Consider the following 22,172-nt stretch of genomic DNA (forward strand, 5'->3'; position numbering starts at 1 on the left):
GTTGGCCCAATTCGACGGTGATGATAACATCTTGGTTCAGTTTTCACATAGTCCCCGGATTCGTTCAAGATTTCGTGTCTAATAGGAGCCGAATCCAAAGTCCTTTTGTGTCTCATAGAGTAATCACAAATTCCTAACCCTAAATGAAAGGAAAGAGTGAGGATAAAACTGTATGTGGTAATTCTAAGGAAAGCCAGTGGAACATATATAAAGTCAATGCAGAATATGGAAGATGTGACAATAGGCCAAAAAGCAATGCAAAGTTAAACAAGTGCTTTCTCACTAATGTTAGAAACCTAAGAAATGGAATGGGGTGAAGTGATCTGCTTGGCAGTTAGGAAGTTTTTGTAGTCGGCATCCCAGAAATCTGGTGAAGAGATGAAAACCAATGGGGTGGACCAGACAGGTGGAGATGTGACACTGTTTGTGAGGGACAATACGGTCAATTCTTCGAGAACAGAAGCTTTGTTTTGAGAAACTCCGCCGTAAGAAAAATTCATGCTCTGGTCTCTGAACCTTGATCAGTGCCACCTGCATGTATACAACCCTTTCTTCCAACAGTGCATTGCATTCAATCCACATAAATATGTACTGCTGGAAGAATATTTCCCAACTCCCTAACATTGTTATATCCAAAGCATGTGGTTAAACAAGCATTTAGGGAGAACTCAGTGTATGCCTGCTGTGTCAGATGGTGAGAACACCACAGTGTCTTGTGACCCTGCATTGTGTTATATTGCCAGCCACATGTTATCAGAAGAACGTCCCCTATTCCTGCCATTGTGCTCTGTCCAAAATGTGTAGTGAAAACCTGGAGAACTGACTGATAAAGTTTTGAACAAGAGGAAATTCCTATTAATAAAAATCCTTAGTTAAACCAGAAGAATACTGCAGTGAATCCTTATTATAGCCTACCTATCAGGGAAAAGGAGAGAGACCAGGTAATGTTCATTGTGGTTGGAGAAGCTGAAAAACTACAGTGGGAATATTAGTGGGAGACTTCAATTCTAATTGAACTTGACTGAGTAACTTATCAAGATAAGAAGTGGAGGAAGGCTTTTTAATAGTACAACTTTCTGGAAAACTAGTCCACAAGGAAAGATAATATACTGAATTTAATTCTGAGTAGAGGCAGGGCCTGGTTTAGAGGAGAGAGCCACTCTGAGTTCCAACAAAAATACTTTAAAATGTGTCTGAGAGTACCGTGCAATGATTGCCAGAGTTAACGACAAAATGTTTTTCATATATCAAATTAGAAGCTACATGTTGATCATAGTATAAAAGTTGCATTCAGGTTTGTAAAAGAATGGATCAGTGAATGCATTGGTTGGTTTTTACTGAGGAAGATGATAGGGAGATTTCTTTCCCCCTGGTTGTTCTTGGTAGCTGGTAAGTCAGAGGAACTGAACCAAATTGTAGTAAACCTAAGATATATTAGATCACATTGATTACCCAGATATTCACAAATCTTCATGACTGATGGCATCCACCTAAAATTCTGAAGGAACTTATGGGAGACGAGGGGAAGTTGTGTAGCTGCTGGCAAGAATGTGTAAAGTGGCGTAACAAATGGCTACTGAATAGATGACTGCAAATTGCCAATTTAACTCTCATCTATAAGAAGAGTTCCAGAGGTGAACCATAATTGTAGTCTGGTGAGTTTTACTTCTAGTCCTGACAAACTGGTAGAATCTATAATTAAATTTAGGATGAGCAAGTGCTTAAAAATACAAACTCTGTTGGTGTAAAGACAAAATGGCTTCTATAAGAAGAAATCATGCCTTATCTGCTAAAGCAGAGACTGTCTCATTTTTATTGTACTCTCCCAGGAGCCTACTACAGTGTTCTGTGCACTTCATAAAATGATTGAATGATTTAAATTGTAGTCTTCTACGAACTCTTTTTTTGTACTCTCCCAAGCATTTAGTACAATGTTCTGCAAACAGCAAGTACCACTGATTATTAGTCTCCCAAGCCTTTAGTACAGTAATCCACACAGAATATGTGTTCAGTAAATACTATTGCTTGGGTGATTGACAGAAGGAAATAAGTGGACATAATGTGTTTACATTTTTCAAAAGATCTCTGATGAGGTTCGAATTTATAGTATGTATTGAACGTGTACTGTATGTAGAGCATTGTAGTAAAAGCTTGGAAGAGTACAGTAGAGGTAAGAGACATAATCCCTGCCCTCAGCCAGTTTCCAGTCGAGAAGGGGGAAACAGTTTCAAAATTATTTACAGATAGAAGTATGGCTTAGTGGAAAAAGCACAGAACTGGGAGTCAGGTGACCCACGTTCTACTCTTAGCTCTACCCCCTGCCTACTGTGTGACCATGGGTTAGTCACTTAACATCTCTGTGCCTCAGTATCCATAACTGTAAAATGGATAATAAAGTACATATTTTCCCTCCCTCTTATAAGATGAGCCCTGTGGTAGATCAGGGACTGTGTCCAATCTGACTATATTGAATTGACCCCAGCCCTTAGCTTAGTGCTTGGCACATAGTAAGCACTTAATAAATACCGTCAATATTATCGGAGGAAAACAAATTGGAAACCTGGGAAGCAGTGTGGCCTAGTAGAAAGAGCTCATTCCTGGAAGCCTCTTGGAGGAGATATGATTTTAGTAGGGATTTGAAATGGGAAGAGTGGTGGCCTGTCAGCTAGGAAGGGGAAGGGAGTCCCGAGGTAGAGGGAGAAGAACCTGAGCAAGGGATTGGCAATGAGACAGATGAGATTGAAGAAGAGGGAGTAGATTAGCATTAGAGGAGCAAAATGGGCAGGCTTGTGGTAGATTACCAGGGTAAATTGGGAGGCCAAGAGATCATTAAGTACCTTAAAGCCGATGGTAAGGAGTATCTGTTTTATATGAAGGTGGATGGGCAACCATTGGAGGAGTGGGGAAATCATGGACTGAATAATATTTTATAAAAGAGATACAAGCAGGAGAGAGGGACAGGGAGGTCAGCAACGAGGCAGATACAGTAATCAAGACAGGATTTCTGCTGGGATTAACATGGTGGCAGTTTAGAAGGCAAGGAAGCATCTGATTTTAGAGATATTGTGAAGGTAGAACTGACAGCGTTTGGATAGACTGAGTCTGTGGGTTGAATGAGAGAGGTGAGTCAAGGATAAAATCTAGGTTACCAGGCTAGTGAGACAGAGGATTGTGATGTTGCCTACAGTGATGGGAAAGCCAGGGGGAGGACTGCATTTGGGTGGAAAGATGAGGAGTTCTGTTTTGCATATGTTCAGTTTGAGGTGTCTGTGGGACATCCAAGTAGAGATGTCCTGAAGGCAGGAGGAAATGTGATTCTGCAAAGGGAGGTCAAGTCTGAAGAGGTAGATTGGGGAGTCATCCACCTGGAGATGAAGAGGACCTAGAACTGAGGTTTGGGGAACTCCCACTTTAGAGGGTGGGAGAAAGAGGAGGATCCAACGAAAGTTTAGAAGGAGTGTCCAAAGAGGTAGGAGAACCAGGAGAAGACAAGTGTCAGTGAAGCCATGGTTCGTTAGCGTTTCCAGGAGAAACAGGGAGTCCACAGTGTTGAAGGCAGCCGAGAGGTCCAGGAGGATTAGGATGAAATAGAAGCCATTGGGTTGGCAAGAAAGAAGTCATTGGTGACTTTAAAGAGGGCAGTTTCTGTAGAGTGGAGAGGAGCTGAAGCCGGTTTGAAGCTTATAAGTAGGATTTGAGGGAAAAGTTAGAGATGCCGAGGTACATCCTTGATCACAAGTCTAGACATCAGGAGGTAGCGGACCATTTTTCTTTCAATCCTTCTTTGATGCCACTGAGTGAGGTAAAATATGGAGGTTCTGACTCAAGGTGCAGTTTCTTATATTCTTATGAGCTGCCAGGCACATTACTGTGGTAGACTGAGGTATATAGATAAGTGACTGTTTCCTAAACTTTAATATTTTATTTCCTGCTGGAAGGAAGATATCTAAAATGCTTCCACTAGCAGGATATGTTAGAGCCAAAAGTTTTTTTTTCAGAACTATTCTATCTGCAAAATTGATTTCACTTTCAAATTGCCAGTTTGTTTCCTCAGCCTTTTTCTTGCCCCCGAACGAGTCCACTATCTTTGATGTTAATGGTAGAATTTTTCAGTTTCATTTCTTCAGATGAATAATTTCTTCAGTTTTTTCTGAGTATCCTTTTGTTCAGGGAAATTTCCTTCATATTCTCGAGAAACACTTGATTAGGAAAACTTTTTTCAAAAAAATCACACCACCATACTTGGAATGTTTTATGGAAAAAAGTGTGCCAAACTAAATTTTTGTTTCAACATTTTGGAAATTATTGGTTTGATTTGTTTGACCTACTTTTGTGTGTACCTTACCCTTACTTTTGCATTTATATTTTCCAAATTCAGACAAAAATTCTGGGTACACCATTTAGAAACATGTTTTTGGTATACATTCAGTAAGGGCTCCTGAGTAGGTTGAACGAAATAGTTTAGGAACTACTGCAGATATGAGCTCCCTTTCCACTGTGAAGTAGCCGTTTTGATAGACTAAAACATTTTTGGTCTGAATTTTTACTCTTGTTAAGTGTGCATATCTTCATTGTGACTACAGATGTTACACCTAAAAACTTGAATTTTGTATGTTTAATGGGAGAATTTCTCAGTGGAAGAAAGATGTTCTTTTATTGCATATTTTTTTTTTGGTGTTTTGCAGTCACTTTTCTCCCTTCATAAAACCAGGATATGTAATGGGGATCAATGGGGTAAGATTTAATATAGGATTTGTAGTTTGCCATAGCGAACGTTTTCACTTTTTTCTGGAGATGTTTGATGATTAGTTTAAAAGATCATACTAAAGGTTAATTTTTACATTGATATTAAAATTATTTTTAAGTATTTTTATATTTCAAGAACCTGTACTCTGTATTTGTTCTGTAATTTTTTTTTTCCTTTATCTAAGATGGCCTCCGGCGGATATTGTGTCAGGTTGGTTTACAGGAGGGCCCAGATGGTGAAAATTCCTCTCTTGTGGATAAACTGATGCTCTGTGATTCCAAACTGTGGAAAGGTGAGACCCTTCTTGTTTATCAATTTTTTGTTATGATTCAAAAGGAGCGTATTAAGAAATTTCAATGAGGTTTTTTGTTTTGTTTTGTTTTTTTACACAAAGGGAGACTCCAGTTTGGGAAATGTCCAAAGTTTCATAATTTGGTCACCACTGTAGGTAGACTTCGTAGCAGTTTCCTGTTTATCTCTTTCCTAACACACATATCTTGAGTGAGGAAACAGATTCTGTTTTATGAGCGGGAAATAGGGTGAAAGCTAAAATACTCTGTTTATTTTTATTATCTGGAGTTGTTATCTGGAGTTGGTGGTTTTTTATTTCAGAGTAATTCTGTAGTATTGTTAATCATTTAAAATGTTGGTAATCAGTATTTGCTATTAATTAATGGCAAGTATTTCATGTTAAATGAGCAGATTAAGACCAAATTAACCAGCAAGATTCATTTCTAAATTGCTGAGTATTTAAAGTTTAAAAATTAGTTTGATTTTTCACTTATCTAAGGCAAATTCTGATTTTTATTTTTCTTAATAGGGGCAAGGAGCGTCTATCATCAGTTGTTTATGAGCAGTCTTCTTATGGATTTGAAATACAAAAAACTCTTTGCCATTCGGTTTGCAAAAGTAAGTAGTTGGCACATTTTGAATTGGTCCAAATCAGGCAGCGAGACAATGGACTGTGTTAGTCCTTAAATGCATGATAGTTAAGAACTTATAAGCCAGCGAATGTAGCCCTATTTTGTTTAAATAGAGGTGGAAGGACTTCAGATGAAAAATAACAGAGGTGGAGATAGGGCTTTCTCTTCCCCATGGCCACTCTGATGTTAGAATTAGAGTTTCTATGTGGTATTGCTCATGTTCAGAATCATTAGAGATCTGACTTCTGGTTTTCATCCTTTTGGGTGTTTGAGAGTTGAGTCTCTGCTCTTCAAGTAGGATTTAAAGTTGCAAAGACAGTTTCTTAAAAGAGCATTGCCACATTCCTGGTATTTAGCTTCTCTGACCAGGTTGATACCTTGGGGTTTTTAACCAAGTTTTTTATTTTAATTTTTTACTCATCTGTGGTTGACTCTTGAAGTGCTGTGCAGGTCCATTTGTTGAACTCCAGTTCATTTCATTTCCTGCAGAAGCTGATTATTCCAGATTATTTGAATGATTCTCTGGTAGGACCCCATCCTCCTTCTGTAGGGTTGTCTCATTGTCTAGCCCCAGCACCGATGTCTCAATATAAAAGTTAAACCGTTGGTCAGTGCGGATGAGAGGTGAATTTCCCCCTTGTTGTTTAGAATTACCAGCAGTTGCAGAGAGATTTTATGGAGGATGATCACGAGCGGGCAGTGTCGGTGACTGCCCTATCTGTCCAGTTCTTCACTGCACCTACTCTGGTGAGTAGTGCTTGCCTTTTCTTCTTAACTGATAGCTGGCACTCCTTGCCTTTTTTTGCCTTCTTACTAGAACTATGAGCGTTTGCAGAGTGATTATGTGACAGATGACCACGACAGAGAGTTTTCAATCGCAGACCTCTCGGTACAGATATTCACAGTGCCTTCACTTGTAAGTACTAAATGACAAAGAAGAACTTTACTATTTTCAGTTAACAACATCGTAGCCTTAAAACGGGAGACTTCTAAAATTTATATTATCTTGGAGGTTCCCTGATGAAAATACTGGAAGAGGTACAGGTTTCCTTTGCCTACCCCAGTTTTTCCACTTTTGGTTCGGAGTGTTCTTTTAACATTCCGTGTGTCATTTTGCTTACTACGGCACATGGTTTTGAGCAGCCTCAGTTTTCCATTGTCAGGCATTATAATACCACCAATTTTGAGGGGGCAGAGCTTGAAATGACAGCAGTGTGCTTCTTGTTACCGTATTAGTAGCTCATTACCATTACACGGGGAACAATTGAGCAGTGAACTTTAAACAGTCCTAATAAATTCCACTAATGAGCCAAACTGAATGTAACCTCAAAAGCAAATTTTAAATCCAACCTGGTTGGATTCAAAAGTTGAAATTCACACCAACACAGCTCTGCCGGGCAGGACATTTGAGGAGGTGAATAACAGCAGGATGCCCAAGGAGCTGCAGAATGATGAACTGGAAAAAGGGACACGTGCAAGCTGAGGCCAGGCAGAATAAAAAATGAAACCCTTTTTCAAAGAAGGTTGCAGAGCAGGGCACTACTGGGAGACCTCTGCAACAAACAGACAAGCGTGGTGGTCTGCTGCCTTTGGGAGCAAAGGCTTCACAGCAGTCAGGCTACCAAAAGACAAGTTCGGAAGCAGAGACCGGCCTTCTATGGGGCTAACCCAAGAGTGCCACGGAGATCTATCCTTACTTACGTCCAGACAGTGTGGAAGGATGGGTAGATCACGAATTGTTCTTTTCATGGACAGTGTATCATCTCCGTTGTTCGAGTGTAAGCTACTTGTGAGCTGTGAACATGTCTCGTGCTTCTGTTGTACTTGTCTAAGTGCTTAATTTAAGGCAACGCCACCAGGTTCAAATTGTTGGAGTGTTCCGTACTACCATAACATTCTAACCAAAACACTTAGGGAAAACAAGCATTAATGTGTAGAAAAAACAAACATTATAGCAAAAGTGTGTGGCATTATAGACGTGTGTGTATATATGCCCACTCACATTTATGTTAAACTCTTTATTATGAATTTCCTTGCACCTTGAACAGCCTTAAAGCTAAAAAGCTTCGAATGCTTTCAATTTTTATTCACAAACCTTGAATTTCACCTGGTATGGTAGAGCCAGCAGAATCCGAATCCCTGGCATGTTTAGTCCCAAGTGTTTAGCTTTGCCAGCCCTAGGTATTTTGGGGCACTAAACACCCACAATTGGAGAAGGGAAAGCTCTGTATTTGCTTTCAGTAAATTCAGTTTCCTGCATTAGCATATTTTCAAGTTAGATCTCCTTAACACTATATTTTTAAAGCAAAATTATAGCAGATATGCACTTTTTCACTAGCTGGCCCAAAAGATGTACAAACCATTAGACTGCAGTAATAATAATTAGGGTATTAAGTACTTACTATGTGTCAAAAGCTTTTAAGCGCTGAGGGTAGCTACATGATAGTGCACAGTTGAATAGAGTGAAATATTAGTCCCTCATAAACCATCACAGTTATACTAGTGCATTATACTAGAGACCACCTGCTCTGACTAGCTTTTGTAAGTTTCCTACTGTTCTAATTTAGTGTTTTGGGGCTCTGTTCTAGATTCATTTTTCACTCCAGCATGAATTACAAAAGTGCTATGGGCTTTGTTCTTACTCTTCTGAGCGGTTTCCATCTCTTCCATGGAATCTTCTGGCTACCCTGCCAGTGGCTCAACAATGTGGGCAGTCTGTCATTCTCTCTGCTCCAGGGATGTCCTGCCCACTGTCCTAGCCAGATAGGCAACGATCCCTCACCAAAAGCATGTAACAAAGACCAGGTCCAGCCTGGAGAAGGGAGCAGACCAATGTGAACAGCAGATGTGGTCCAAGTTGCCCCCTGTTTTCATTTGTATTAATTCAGTCGTACTTACTGAGCACTTACTGTGTGCATAGCACTGTATGCTTGGAGGGTACCAGCCAGAGGCTTGACCTCAACCTTGGAGGTGGAGAGTGGCTCATACTGTGTCTTCGAATAAGTCATCTGGCCCTGGCCCTCTGATAATGGAGTTTAAGATTTAATCTTCTCTAACTATGGCTTTGTCTACTAACTTCCAGCAGACTGCATGAAAGAAGTTCCAACTATGATGGAGAAAATACCTAGTATTGTCATCCTTGTGCTTCCCCTTGAGAGCAGTATCGTGAGTGACAAAAATTTCTACTTTGGTTTAGGCTCGGATGTTAATAACGGAGGAGAATCTTATGACTACTATCATCAAGACTTTTATGGACCATTTACGACTTCGAGATATCCAAGGCAGATTTCAGTTCGAACGCTACACAACTCTGCAAGCCTTCAAGTTCAGGAGGGTTCAGAGCCTTATTTTTGATCTCAAGTAAGTACCTTGAAAATTAACAAACCATTTTTAGATGTTATGCGATAGAAGATTCAACCTTTTGCCAATTAATTTTTTTTCAGGTATGTGTTGATTAGCAAACCAACTGACTGGTCAGACCCTCTGAGGCAGAAGTTTCTAGAAGGTTTTGATGCCTTCTTGGAGTTACTAAAGTGCATGCAGGTATGTCAATCAGGGCAGTTCTAAATAGAGATTTAAATTTCATTCGGCAAGGTTCTTGTACATCTAAATTTTTTTTTTTTCCATTTTGAGTCAGTTTGTAAAATCTCTAAGGGTCTGGTTTGACTTGAGGGCTCTCTCACCCTTTAATCAAGTAATCCCAGTGCAGTTTTCAATAAATTGATTTTCTAGGTTGGTTGTGTTTTCTAGATTTCCTGAAAATAAATTGATTCTTGTCTCCAGCATAAAAGTACTTTTAATTGCTTTAATTTTTGTTAACTGTGGTCCTTTTACTCTGTGTATGTGTGTGTGTGTGTGTGTGTGTGTGTGTGGTAAAGTACACTTGCTTTGGAAAATGTATTTCAATTTAAAGGCACTCAATCTGCTCTCTCCCTCTTTCCATTATACCCTAGCTCACATGCCAGATTCTTCTCAAGCTGACCTACTCACTTTGCTTCTTTCCTGTCTCTTCCACCTCTGACTTCTTGCTCACCCCTTCCTCCTGTCCCTGCTTTGAACTTCTTCCGTCTTCACACTTGACAAATCATGTTCTTCCCATCTTGGAAACCTTTCTAAAATCACATTCCTCCAGGAGGCCTTCCTCAATTAATTTCTTATCTCCTCACTTCATATCCCACTTACTGCCATTTCAGCACTTCCTCACCACTAAAGCTGTTGGGTCCTCACACATTCTGAAGCCCAACCTGTATGGCTTTCTACTCTGTTATTCCCCCTACCTCAAATTGATTTTATCATCTACCTCCCCCGCTAGAATGTAAACAGAGCTCCTATCTAATCATTCTCTTGTTCACTCCCAAGTGTTTAGCACAGTGCAGTGCACACAGTAGTCATTCAGTAAATAATGTTGATTGATTGAAGCCAATATCAGTACCCAGCTTAGTGCTGTCTTCATATAGTAGGAAACAGCTCTTCTGATCATCTCCTTTAATTTTATGAAGTGATTCCGAAAGAGAAGTTGAATCTGTGAGCAAGAGCGATCTGGCGCATTTTAATCATAGATATGTGTGAAGAAAATGGGTGGTGTTCCTTCTGTGATTATGCTCCCTTACGCTTTTATTCGGTGGTTATCGAGTAAACCCTACTCCTAGCAGGGAAACTGGAATGCACAGGGATGGTTTGTGAGTTTGAACTTCTAAATATTATGAATACTGCTATTGCCTTAACAGTTTCAGGGGAGGTGCAGGATAATTGGGCTAGGCTGCTAGTGAAGTTGGTGCCAAAACATAGCCACATGGAGGGCTTGAGGTAGAGTGCAGTTTTCCCAAATACCTTTTTATAACTTCTCATAGACCAGGGGAGGCACACCAAGCTATTTGTAGCTGCCCTGCTAAACTGACCGCAGCTTCCCCACTGATGACGGGTCCCACGCTCTGTCCCATGGGGGCCCGAGGCCTTAGCTCAGAGCCTGTCAGTTGAGGGAGAGCGGCAAGAGATATGGGAACGGTAGCCACCGTGACTTATACCAAGAAGTGGCACCGGCCGCTGCATTATAGACATATTGTGGCCACGAATCTCATCAGGAGCCTGGTTCATTAAAATCACATCTCCTCCAAGAGACCTTCCCAGGTTAAGTTCTCTTTTTCCCTTACTCGCTCACCCTTCTGTGTCGTCTGTGCAAGTGGATCTGTATCCTTTGGACCACTTCTTGATTTTTTGAAGGCATTAAGCACTTACTATGTGGCAGGCAATGTACTAAGCAGTGGGGTAGATGCAAATATTTGCGTGGCTCAGTGGAAAGAGTACGGGCTTTGGAGTCAGAGGTCATGGGTTCAAATCCCGGCTCCGCCGATTGTCAGCTGTGTGACTTTGGGCAAGTCACTTCACGTCTCTGGGCCTCAGTTACCTCATCTGTAAAATGGGGATTGACTGTGAGCCCCCCGTGGGACAACCTGGTCACCTTGTATCCTCCCCAGTGCTTAGAACAGTGTTTTGCACATAGTAAGCGTTAATAAATGCCATTATTATTATTATATACACCTCACACTCTGCCCCACAACACTTGTGTGCATAGCTGTAATTTCATATATTTTAATGTCCGTCTCCCCCCCCACTAGACCAAGCACCTCATGGACAGGGAATGCGTCTACCAACTCTGTTGTATTGTACTTTCTCAAACACTTAGTACAGTGCCCTGCACATCATAAATGCTCAATAAATACCACTGATGGATTGATTACATGGGTGCCTGCCACTTCCCTGACACCTCCTTGCAGAAATGCAAAATGTTTTCATTTCAATATGTGAGGAAAATCTGAAAAAGAAGAATCACCCTCTTGTGTACTCACGACGATTTCTGCTTCTAGGAAGCGGCGTAGCACAGTGGTTAGAGCACAGGCCTGAAAGTCAGAAGGTAATGGGTTCTAATCCCGGCTCTGCCACCTGTCTGTTATGTGACTTTAGGCAAATCACTTCAGTTCTCTGTGCTTCAGTTCCCTCATCTGTAAAATGGGGAATTAGACTGTGAGCCCTATGTGGGACAGGGACTGTGTCCAAACTGATTTGCTTGTGTCCACCCCAGTCCTTTTTACGGTGCTTGGCACATAGTAAGCGCTTAACAAATACCATTATTATTATTATTATCATTATTATTATTATTATTATAGTATTTACAAACTTAAAAATATGCATACCAAAATCCATTTCTTTTCCTGTGACAGTTGTTTTCGTAGAATCATAGAGTTGGAAGGGACTGAAGGCATTATCTGACCCAGCCTCCTGCATTCAGCCAGGTGAATGACTAAATTATCCAGAACAGAGGGTTGTCCATCTTATTTTTTATCTAAAAATATTTGTAGGTGATTAAGAGTTTCTGAAACTTTTTTAGATTTGTTCGGATATGAAATATTTCCCTTGCTGTTCCTTTTCAGATTTCCTTTTTAAAGAAACAGTTTTTCATGTTCTCGATCTTTTTCTTTTCACATTCTTTAAATGATTTCTCTTAAGAGTTGTTGAAACAAAGTTCAATATCAAGCTCGAAATGTATTTTTGCATTCAAGACTGTGAATTTTCTTCCCATAGGGAATGGACCCAATAACTCGTCAAGTAGGGCAACATATCGAGATGGAGCCGGAGTGGGAAGCAGCTTTTACACTGCAAATGAAGTTGACTCATGTCATTTCAATGATGCAGGACTGGTGTGCTTTAGATGTAAGTGTTTTGAAACTGTTGGCCCAGGAATGTCTGTACGTGGGATTTTTTTTTAAGTGCCGTTAAAAGAAGTGGAACAAATTTCATGATTCAATTATTAATGACCGTTTAACATCACGTTATGAATCCTGATGTATTTGTGCACCTGTTATATCCTTGGTCTTCCTCCTACTTCTTTTTTGTCGGCCTGCCTCCTCCATTAGAGTGTAAACTCCTTGAAGGCAGGGGACATGCGTTTTTGCTTCTGGGGTTCTATTTCTAAGCATTTTAATACAGTGTTTGAAACTCACTGAGCACCCAGTAAATACCATTAATTGTTTAAATAAGACATGCTGGCTTTGGGTTGTTCAGATCAGACCAGAAACAGTAATTCATAATTGGACTGTTTCTTAACTTGAGAGAGCTATTTAGTACAGATGAAGATTGATGATTTTAATGTCTGCCTCTCCCCCTTCCCCCCAGATTGCAAATCCCTTGAGGGCAAGTGTTATGTCTACCAGTTCTACTGTAATGTACTCTCCCAAACCTTTAGTACAGTGCTTTGCACACAGTAAGCACTCAGTAAATACCACTGATTGATTGGGAGGGCTAATAGACCCTGCAGTAATCTGTCAACCCAGAGACATCCATTTAAAGCCTCTGAGGTTATTGAATGCCGTTTGAATAGCATAGTACGTGATGTTTAGGTGACTCATTTTGAATCTGATCCTGAAACAGATCTTAATTATTGGCTTAGGAATGTGAAATGGGGATTAATACTTTGAGCCCAGTATTAATTGGTTATGAAACCCAATGTTTTTGTAATATGATTTTTAAAAAAAATTATTTTCTTCTAGGAAAAAGTACTTATTGAAGCATATAAAAAGTGCCTCACTGTGTTGATGCAGTGTCACAGTGGTTTTACTGATGGAGAACAGCCAATCACTCTCAGTTTATGTGGACATTCAGTTGAAACTATCAGATACTGTGTTTCTCAAGAAAAAGTTAGCATACACCTACCAGTTTCTCGCTTACTTGCAGGTAAAAGCTAGCTTTCACTTTTACAGTGTCTCAGAAAATCCGGATTTTGAGTGGGAATTTCATCTCTTTGGGATTGGAGGGGGCGCAGATGTTGTGAACACATGCAGTTTACCAGTGTGTTGTACATGACGATACCTTTTGTTCACTTGGCACTTTGCCTCTACTTGAATTTAAAATACCCTTCAGGGTCTAGGAGAATTTAACATGTTATTTACTCTGGAGAGGCAGGTTGAAGGTAAGATTCATTACATGGGAGGAATATTCAGTGTAAAGCCAGGTTCTGCGCTTCACTGTTAAAGTTCGGTGGCGGGGCGGGGAATAAATTAGAGTTGCCTCAGCATGATTTGACCCCTGCCTGGCTTCCCAGCGCCTCTTCTGCTCTTGCTCTCCCACATTTACCCCCTGCCCTTCCCCACAATCTCCATTTCAAGCACAGTCAGGAAGATAACCAACGAAAGAGGTGGCTGGTAATAATAGTGATGGCATTTATTAAGCGCTTAACATGTGCAAAGTACTGTTCTAAGTGCTTGAGGGGAGGATACAAGGTCATCAGGCTGTCCCGTTTGGGGCTCACAGTCTTAATCCCCATTTTACAGATGAGGGAACTGAGGCCCAGAGAAGTGAAGTGATTCGCCCAAAGTCACACAGCTGACAAATGGTGGGGCTGGGATTTGAACCCATGACCTCTGACTTCCAAGCCTGTGCTCTTTCCACTGAGCCACGCTGCTTCTTGGCTGGTGTGAAATAACTTTTAAAATCCTTTGCATTACCATGCAGTATAGCTAAATACCAGGATTGTATTAGTTTAAAATACATAGTGTAGGTAGTTGCAAGAAGCAGGTGCATCATGTATCATTAGAAGTTTTTGTTGTGTACCATCTGTGTATGGAGCCCTGTGTTGGACGTTTAGGGAGTGTACAAGGAAATCAAAAATATATACCATGGTCCCTGCCCTGATGGTTTTCATGTAAGTAAAAATGGTTTTTGTATATACACACACAAACACATCATCCCACCCCTGTCGTTTGCTGCCCTAAGGTGACCACTAACTTGGCTTACTGTCTGAAGCCAGCCCTAATTAGCAGCCTGTTTTCTTGCTAATATGTGCTTAGTCTAACCTATTCTTAGCTGGATATTTCATTAGTTCTGAGGAGACAGCGGATAGTTCTCTTTAGGGATGAATGTTAAAATATCCAAAAGGAGTCCAATTAAAAGACGGTTATGATTGCAACTACAATGTAACTTTAAGAAGGTAGTACCTGTTATCATCTTGGAATTTATGCATATAACAAAGTTCAACGTACTCCCACGGAACAAGGTCCCAAATAAAAGAGAGCCATCGTAATACGTGTAAAAATTTGATCATAAATATACTGGTTCATGGGTTCCGAAGAAACCTAGTTCATTATTTCAGTATAAGCCAGACGTGATCTGGGAAGTCAGAGGTATTTTTGCCAACGGAAGAAATAGAATGCTTTCTTTTATTTAACAGACTTTTAGATGTAAAAGTTGTAGATGTAAAAGTTGTAAGATGTAAAAGTAACTGGGTAATGAGATATTTCTAACGAAATGGCCTTTTCTGTCTGGGGACTCCTGTTTAGGTTTGCATGTATTGCTCAGCAGAAGCGAAGTGGCTTACAAGCTTCCAGAGCAGCTGCCTTTGGTAAGTGGTTAGTCCATTTGAAAATAAAATATTTTGGATAAAAATTTCCGCATCTCCTGAGTCATTTGAACTTTCTCCCGTAGGAATTCTTTGTCAATAAAGATTTCTGTATTGTTCATTTCTCTGCAGAGTGAACTCAGTCCACCCATGTTGATAGAACACCCCCTGCGATGTCTTGTTTTATGTGCCCAAGTTCATGCCGGAATGTGGAGAAGAAATGGGTTCTCCCTGGTCAATCAGGTACGAGTTTCCCAATTTTAGGCCGCATTTTTTTCCTGTTTTTCTGTTTCTCACAAGGCTAGTTCTTGGAAAGTACACCTATAGATGAAGAAAGTAAATCTAAATCAAAACTGAAGATTTTTTTGCATCCTTTGGGATTAGTTCCAAAAGAAAATGTCAGAAATAAATTTAGATATCAAAAATACATACTTTAATCTGTCAGAATCAATTTATAAAAGATATATTAATATAACATTTAGGCAAAGATTTTAATTTTACCATCAGGAATTTTGATTTTGTTAATCCTGTAGCCACCTTAATTCTAGCTTTTCCTTCATCTTCTTTCATCTGAATACAATAGATACCACAGTAATCTTAGGCTTTTTTGCAACTACCATTCTACATATCACAAAATCATTGTCCAAGAAGCGAAGCAAAACAAATATCTAAAACAAGAATAAAATAATTTCTCTAAAAGTGAGCTTGATGTCCCCATAATTTCATTGAGCATGGTATCTTTGGAGGATATAAAGTTATGAAGTATAGTCTGCACTGCAAGAAAGCTGGGTGTTTACTCAGGTGCGTGTAGGTTTCCTTACCAAAACTAAGTTGTTACTGTTTTCTAGAACATAACTGTACGTAGCCAATTTATCACAGATGATGCATTGTTTTTTTCAGATATATTACTACCATAATGTGAAATGCAGACGAGAGATGTTTGACAAGGACATAGTAATGCTTCAGGTAACCAACGGAAGTCCTGGAGATCCTGGACTTGTATACTAGTGCTTAGAACAGTGCTTTGCCCATAGTAAGCGCTTAATAAATGCTATCATTATTATTATTATTATTATTATTACCTTAGCTACCTCATTCCTCAGCAACTTGAGGAGAATGCACTTTCCATGAAGAGCGCCACTCACATGAAAGTTAAATCTTAAGGAATGAGAATGGTTCAGTGAGGGGGAAGAAAGTAAAGACAAAATTTAGAAGCTGGCTTTAAAACATCACATCATTTGCTCAAACTGCAAAAGGAGACTGTGGCCTGATTCAGAAGATGCAAGTGACACTAGTAAAAGATTGTGCTTGCTAGTTCCCATTTTTATCCATCTAGTTCTGTTCTTATAAAAACGATTGAGAACCCTTGATTTGAAGCCTGACAATTTTTGCCTTTGAGACACCAACCCGAGGGTCTTACTGATATCTATTGGGGACATATGAAGATTGTTACATATGAGTTTTACATCAGTTGGGAACCCAAAACATCTAAGGGCAAGATTGGCCTTAATGTGGGTGTGATGATTCTTTTACTTCTTAGCAATTTTGCCCCTAAAGAGAAATGGCATGGCTTAGTGGAAGGAGCACAGGCTTGGGAGTCAGAGGTCGTGGGTTCTAATCCCAGCTCCGCCACTTGTCAGCTGTGTGACTTTGAGCAAGTCACTTAGCTTCTCTGTGCCTCAGTTACCTCATCTGTAAAATAGGGATTAAGACCGTGAGCCCCACGTGGGACAACCTGCTTACCTTGTATCTACCCCAGTGCTTAAAACAGTGCTTGGCACATAGTAAATGCTTAACAAATACCATAATTATTATTATTCATTCATTCATTCAATCGTATTTATTGAGCTCTTACTGTGTGCAGAGCACTGTACTAAGCGCTTGGGAAGTACAAGTTGGCAACATATAGAGATGGTCCCTACCCAACAGCGGGCTCACAGTCTAGAAGGGGGAGACAGACAACAAAACAAAACATATAAACCAAATAAAATAGAATAAATATGTACAAGTAAAATAGAGTAATAAATACGTACATTCATTCAGTCGTATTTATTGAGCGCTTACTGTGTGCAGAGCACTGGACTAAGCGCTTGGGAAGTACAAGTTGGCAACATATAGAGACGGTCCCTACCCAACTGCGGGCTCACAGTCTAGAAGGGGGAGACAGACAAGAAAACAAACCATATAAACCATATTATTATTATTATTAAAGAATGATAGCAGGCAGAAGGGGAGTCCACACAAATTGCACCATACCAATGTTAAAACAGCTTGGCAGGCAGAGAGAGAGACCCACCGGGGGAGAGGTTCCTCTTGCCACCGGTGAACGGACAGGTCCCTGTGACTTAGGCAAGTGCATGTTTCACTCATTATTGGACAGCATTGACTCTAAACTTGTCTTCTTTCTTGTCCCACTTTTTTAATAGACAGGCGTGTCCATGATGGATCCAAACCATTTCCTAATGATTATGCTCAGTCGCTTTGAGCTTTATCAGATCTTTAGTACACCTGACTTTGGAAAAAGATTTGGTTCCGAAAACAGCAATAAGGTAACGTCCGTAGTGTTGTTTTCAAAAACGTCCGGCAAGAACAGCAACAAAAAAGATGACTTTTAAAATCCCTTATTGGAATCCAGAAATGACCCTGTTCTCATCCTAAGCATCTCTGTGAGTGACCCGGTTAAACCAGGTCACTCACTTGTACAGTAGAGGAGGGTAATGAATTTTTAACAGCAGGCTCTAACAGAGTTCCTGCCGAAGCCCCAGGAAGATCTGGGAGGGCCCTGAGAGGTATTTGATGATCAGATTAGCTCAAAGTTAACCACAGACTCTGGTGAATTGATCTCTGAATTTAAGCCCGGTCCTTCTCACACTTTCCTAGGACTCTTGGAGGGATTTTTCTTGTTTAAAAAGTAGTTAACTCCAACGTATAGTCAAAAATGGCTTTATCACTGAAGCTTAGAAAACAGGAATTTAGGCATTTTGACCCTTATCCTGCACCGATTTATAGCCCAGAAAATCTGATAAAGAAGTAGGTAAGTGGCTGAGATCAAAACAAAATGAGATAGCAGGAAGCTGAAGTGGGTGGGAGCTTTTCTAGAGTTGGCAGTCCTCATTGGCCAAAACATCACATCCAAATTGGGACTCCAAGGTCCACAAAAGTCCTGTAAAATAAAGCACCCTGAATAATCAAGGGATGGTACTTGCATCTACTGGTGTCTTGGTGCCTCTCCTTTCTGATCTTTAAACTGAAGAAAAAGACAGTGACTTACCACTGAGGTTGTGTGGGAAATTATCAATTCAACATGATGTTCTAAAATCCTGATCATTGTCCCGTGCCATTTTCAATGCGAATACTGAACATCGGAAGGAATTTGAAAAATTTTTCTTTTGACTCCACATATAGGAAAATTTGAAAACTGAATTAGGAGCTGTTCGATTCTGATTCGTATTTTAGGGGGTTAAAGATGAAAGAAGTTGAGTCTTTGGGGTGTTCTTTGAAAGTTATATTTTTCAGGATGTTGATTCTTCTTTATCTTTCCACTTATTCCACAATAGGATACGGTCCAGCAAAATAATACTTTAATAGAAGAAATGCTGTACCTCATTATAATGCTCGTTGGTATGTTGAAATTTTTTTTTCACTTACACCATAATCAGAAAATCAATAATATTTACTGAGCACCTTACTCTTTGCAGAACACTGTAGAAAACACTTAAGCGAGTACAATAGAATGAGCATACCTGATCCCTGACCTCAAGGAGTTTGATGTAGGCCTTGTATTGTGATGCTTGGTAATGCAAAAATCCAGAGTTAAGTCCCCTTAACTCTTTTATGAAGGTAGCCAAGCTCCAAGGAAAGACAATACCTTGAATTTTTCAAAAATGTTTTCCTCTGCTTAAATGGGCTACCCCGTTTATTATAGTAGTAGTGATATTTATTGAGCGCTCACCATATTAGGTTCTTGCCCCTAGTTTTCTTCCCCCTGCCCCTGCTGCTCAGGCTGTCCCTCAGCCTGCCAGGACTCTTCCCCTTTCCCCTTTTTCTCCTCCCGCCCCTCTTCTCCTCCAGCTCTAGTCTTACTTCCTTGATTTCTGTTTTCCTACCTCAGTTTCTCACCTTCTTCCACTGCTCTCAACAACTCCACAACATAGTTGTGCACTGAATCAAAAACATTTTAACTAAAAAGGGGTGTAAGATTGGGGAGGACCAGGTAAACAAGGTTTTATCATTTAAATTTAGCTACAGATTATGGCTGCTAAAGCAACCTTTTTCTCTTTTTCCCCTTCTTCTTTCCCCCCACCTCATTCCTGCCTCTCTTCTTTTTTCCTTGAATCCCTCTTCCTGGCTACCCGTGTCCCCATCCTTTTTTTTGTTATTTCTCTTCCCCTTTCTCCATTCTCCCTTTTCCTTTTAATTTAACCTACTTTGCCTGGGGAATTCAGGCAGTGGAAAGTAGCCCTAGCTACATCACCACTTTAAAGAGCTATTTTTTGCTATAATTTTGGCTCTTCCTAATGTAGCTCAGACTCAGGAATGAAGCTGCTTTTTTTTGACTGCCTTTCAAGGGCTCTGAAGTTTCATGATTGAGTTGTGCAGCAAAATCAAATCAGTTTTCACTATCAATCAATCGTATTTATTGAGCGCTTACTATGTGCAGAGCACTGTACTAAGCACTTGGGAAGTACAAATTGGCATCACATAGAGACAGTCCCTACCCAACAGTGGGCTCACAGTCTAAAAGTCACTATGCTGTTAAAACAGGCAAACAGGCCAAGAGAAATATCATATGGGCAATTATATTAATTGTATGATTTGAACTATATTATCTTTATATACTTTTTAAATCTTAACAGGGGAGAGATTTAGTCCTGGAGTTGGACATGTAAATGCTACAGATGAAACTAAAAGGGAGATTATCCATCAGTTGAGCATCAGACGTATGGCTCATAGTGAATTGGTGAAGGCTTTACCAGAGGATGTAAGTATTGTAAAATTATATTTGGGAAGCTAGATCTTAAAGCCTGCATTTTCCTTGTTCTCAAGTCAACAGTTGCTCATTAAGTGGAAAAAATAGTTTTCCCCCAAATTATGCAGAATAACTAAAACTTGTTACTTTCCCATGGTAGTAAGTAGGGGTAGGCAAAATGCAGCCCTTAGACTGTACCAGCCCACTAATGTATTCACTCCGGCCTGTTCTAATAATAATTGTGCTGTTTGTTAGGGGGTTACTATGTTCCAAACACTGTACTCGTTTATGGGATAGATACAATATAAGCCCAATGGACACCATCCCTGTCTAAAGGGGAGGAAGAGTGGGTATTTTGTCCCCATTTATTACAGATAATGAAGCATGCACAGAAAAATTAAGTGACTTGCCCAAGGTCATACAGCAGGCAAGCGGCAGAGCTGGGATTTGACCCCAGGTCTCCTGAATCCCAAAGCTGTGCTCTTTTCACTAGCCTCTGCTCTTCTCATTCTGCCTGACTGGCTCCAAGTCAACCTCAGATACACTGAGAGCCCAGAAATGCAGTGGTGGGGTTCCTAAAGGTTGACACCCAGCTAGGTAAGAGCCACCCTAAGCAGGAGCATAGCTAAATCTACCACTTCAAATTTCTCCTCCCTTCACCTCATCCCACTCTGTCCCACACCCTTCAGTTCTTAGCTTTGACAGCCAAGTTGAGGTACAGTTCCCACCAGGCTTGTCAAATCAGAAGTGTGGCTTCCACAGGATAAGGGTCCTGTGGAAAAAAGAAAATTGTCCCAAGAATAGAACTAGTATTGTTCTTTTTGTTGAATAATGTGTTGGAATTATGGCATCGGCATAAAAGGGGATAAATTAACATATCAGCTCCAGACGTACAAGCAGCACTGTGAAGGTCATGTAAAAATAATAAGTAAAATTGTAATATGGAAAATAACTATTGCCAATTCCTCTCAGGTTTTACTAAAACAGTGAATATCTTTAGCATTTATAATTCCTAAGTCTTGTTTGACTCTTGATCGTTCTTGATTTATTTTCTAAATTGATGCAAGTTCCCGTTTGCTACATGAGTGCTTTCAGTATCTCTGAAGTTAAGTATTGTAGCAGCCACCTTTGATCACCTTTGTACTTGATAAACTAAGGAAGTAGCTTAAAGAGCTAATATTTCTTTATCTCATACACCAATCAGGAGAACAAGGAAACCGGGATGGAGAGTGTGATTGAAGCAGTTGCCTGTTTCAAGTAAGTTTATTTTCTAAAGTGTAAAATGTTCTCAGGGTGAACTTTACATTTTAAAATTTCGGTTTCTAAAACAAGGATGTGAAGTTTTTGGTTTGGGGTTTTGGGGGGTTTTTTGAGGGTATGTTTTAAGCACTTACCATCTGCCAGGTACTGTTCTAAAGCACTGGGGTAGATACATCTTGTTGAACACAATCCCTCTCCCATTTGGGGCTCAGTCTTGCTTCGTTTTCTAATGAACGTTTTTCCCGTAGCACTCTAATCAATCAATCAATCAATCAATCATATTTATTGAGCACTTACTGTGTGCAGAGCACTGTACTAAGCACTTGGGAAGTACAAGTAAGGCCACAAGGGTTTCCATTTGAGCACAGGGGTGTTACCTGGGGCGGAGCACTCAGAGGGCAGAACTGGGAGAAAAAATGAGATATACTTACAGGTCTAAGGATGTGGATGTGTGTACGTATGTGCACACAAACACAGATTTGTAGCCCAATGAGGCGGGGGGAGCAGTGACACAGAAGACTAGGGGGTACCCAAACAGGGAAAGTGATTAGGGTTTGGCAAGGAGTCCGTTTCCTACTGAGGCCTGGTCAGAGGAGAGATGTCACCTGGAGTCCAGTCATGACTCCAGTTTTGACCAGTCTCGGTCTTACTGGGACAGGTAGGATGAGCCAAGTACTCATCCTCAACTACTACTCAACTACTCAACATCTACTCAACTACTGGGGGGAGCCCTTCGGCAAAAGCTGTGGTGGTGAAGCTAATGGCTTCATCCCCGCAATCCCAGTTACAGGGAGGTCGTGGCTCTAATTGATAGTAGTAATAATTGTGGAATTTGATAAGTGCTTACTGTATAGCAAGTCCCTGTCCCATATGGGGCTCACAATC

General features: G+C 40.3%; 1 protein-coding gene across 1 annotated transcript in view; it reads left to right on the forward strand.

Annotated features, from left to right (window-relative positions):
* The window catches only part of UBR2 (ubiquitin protein ligase E3 component n-recognin 2), a 77,974-nt gene that overhangs the window by 26,041 nt on the left and 29,761 nt on the right, over nt 1–22,172 (forward strand). The window contains exons 9-22 of the mRNA XM_038761408.1: nt 4,932–5,039; nt 5,568–5,656; nt 6,319–6,417; nt 8,867–9,030; nt 9,114–9,213; nt 12,250–12,378; nt 13,215–13,398; nt 15,000–15,061; nt 15,191–15,301; nt 15,959–16,024; nt 17,485–17,607; nt 18,616–18,679; nt 19,915–20,039; nt 21,232–21,284. Of these exons, the coding sequence (XP_038617336.1) occupies nt 4,932–5,039; nt 5,568–5,656; nt 6,319–6,417; nt 8,867–9,030; nt 9,114–9,213; nt 12,250–12,378; nt 13,215–13,398; nt 15,000–15,061; nt 15,191–15,301; nt 15,959–16,024; nt 17,485–17,607; nt 18,616–18,679; nt 19,915–20,039; nt 21,232–21,284 (1,477 nt within the window). The remainder of the gene's footprint in view (nt 1–4,931; nt 5,040–5,567; nt 5,657–6,318; nt 6,418–8,866; nt 9,031–9,113; nt 9,214–12,249; nt 12,379–13,214; nt 13,399–14,999; nt 15,062–15,190; nt 15,302–15,958; nt 16,025–17,484; nt 17,608–18,615; nt 18,680–19,914; nt 20,040–21,231; nt 21,285–22,172) is intronic.

The sequence above is a fragment of the Tachyglossus aculeatus genome, chromosome 19, assembly GCF_015852505.1.
Source record: "Tachyglossus aculeatus isolate mTacAcu1 chromosome 19, mTacAcu1.pri, whole genome shotgun sequence".
NCBI lineage: Eukaryota > Metazoa > Chordata > Mammalia > Monotremata > Tachyglossidae > Tachyglossus > Tachyglossus aculeatus.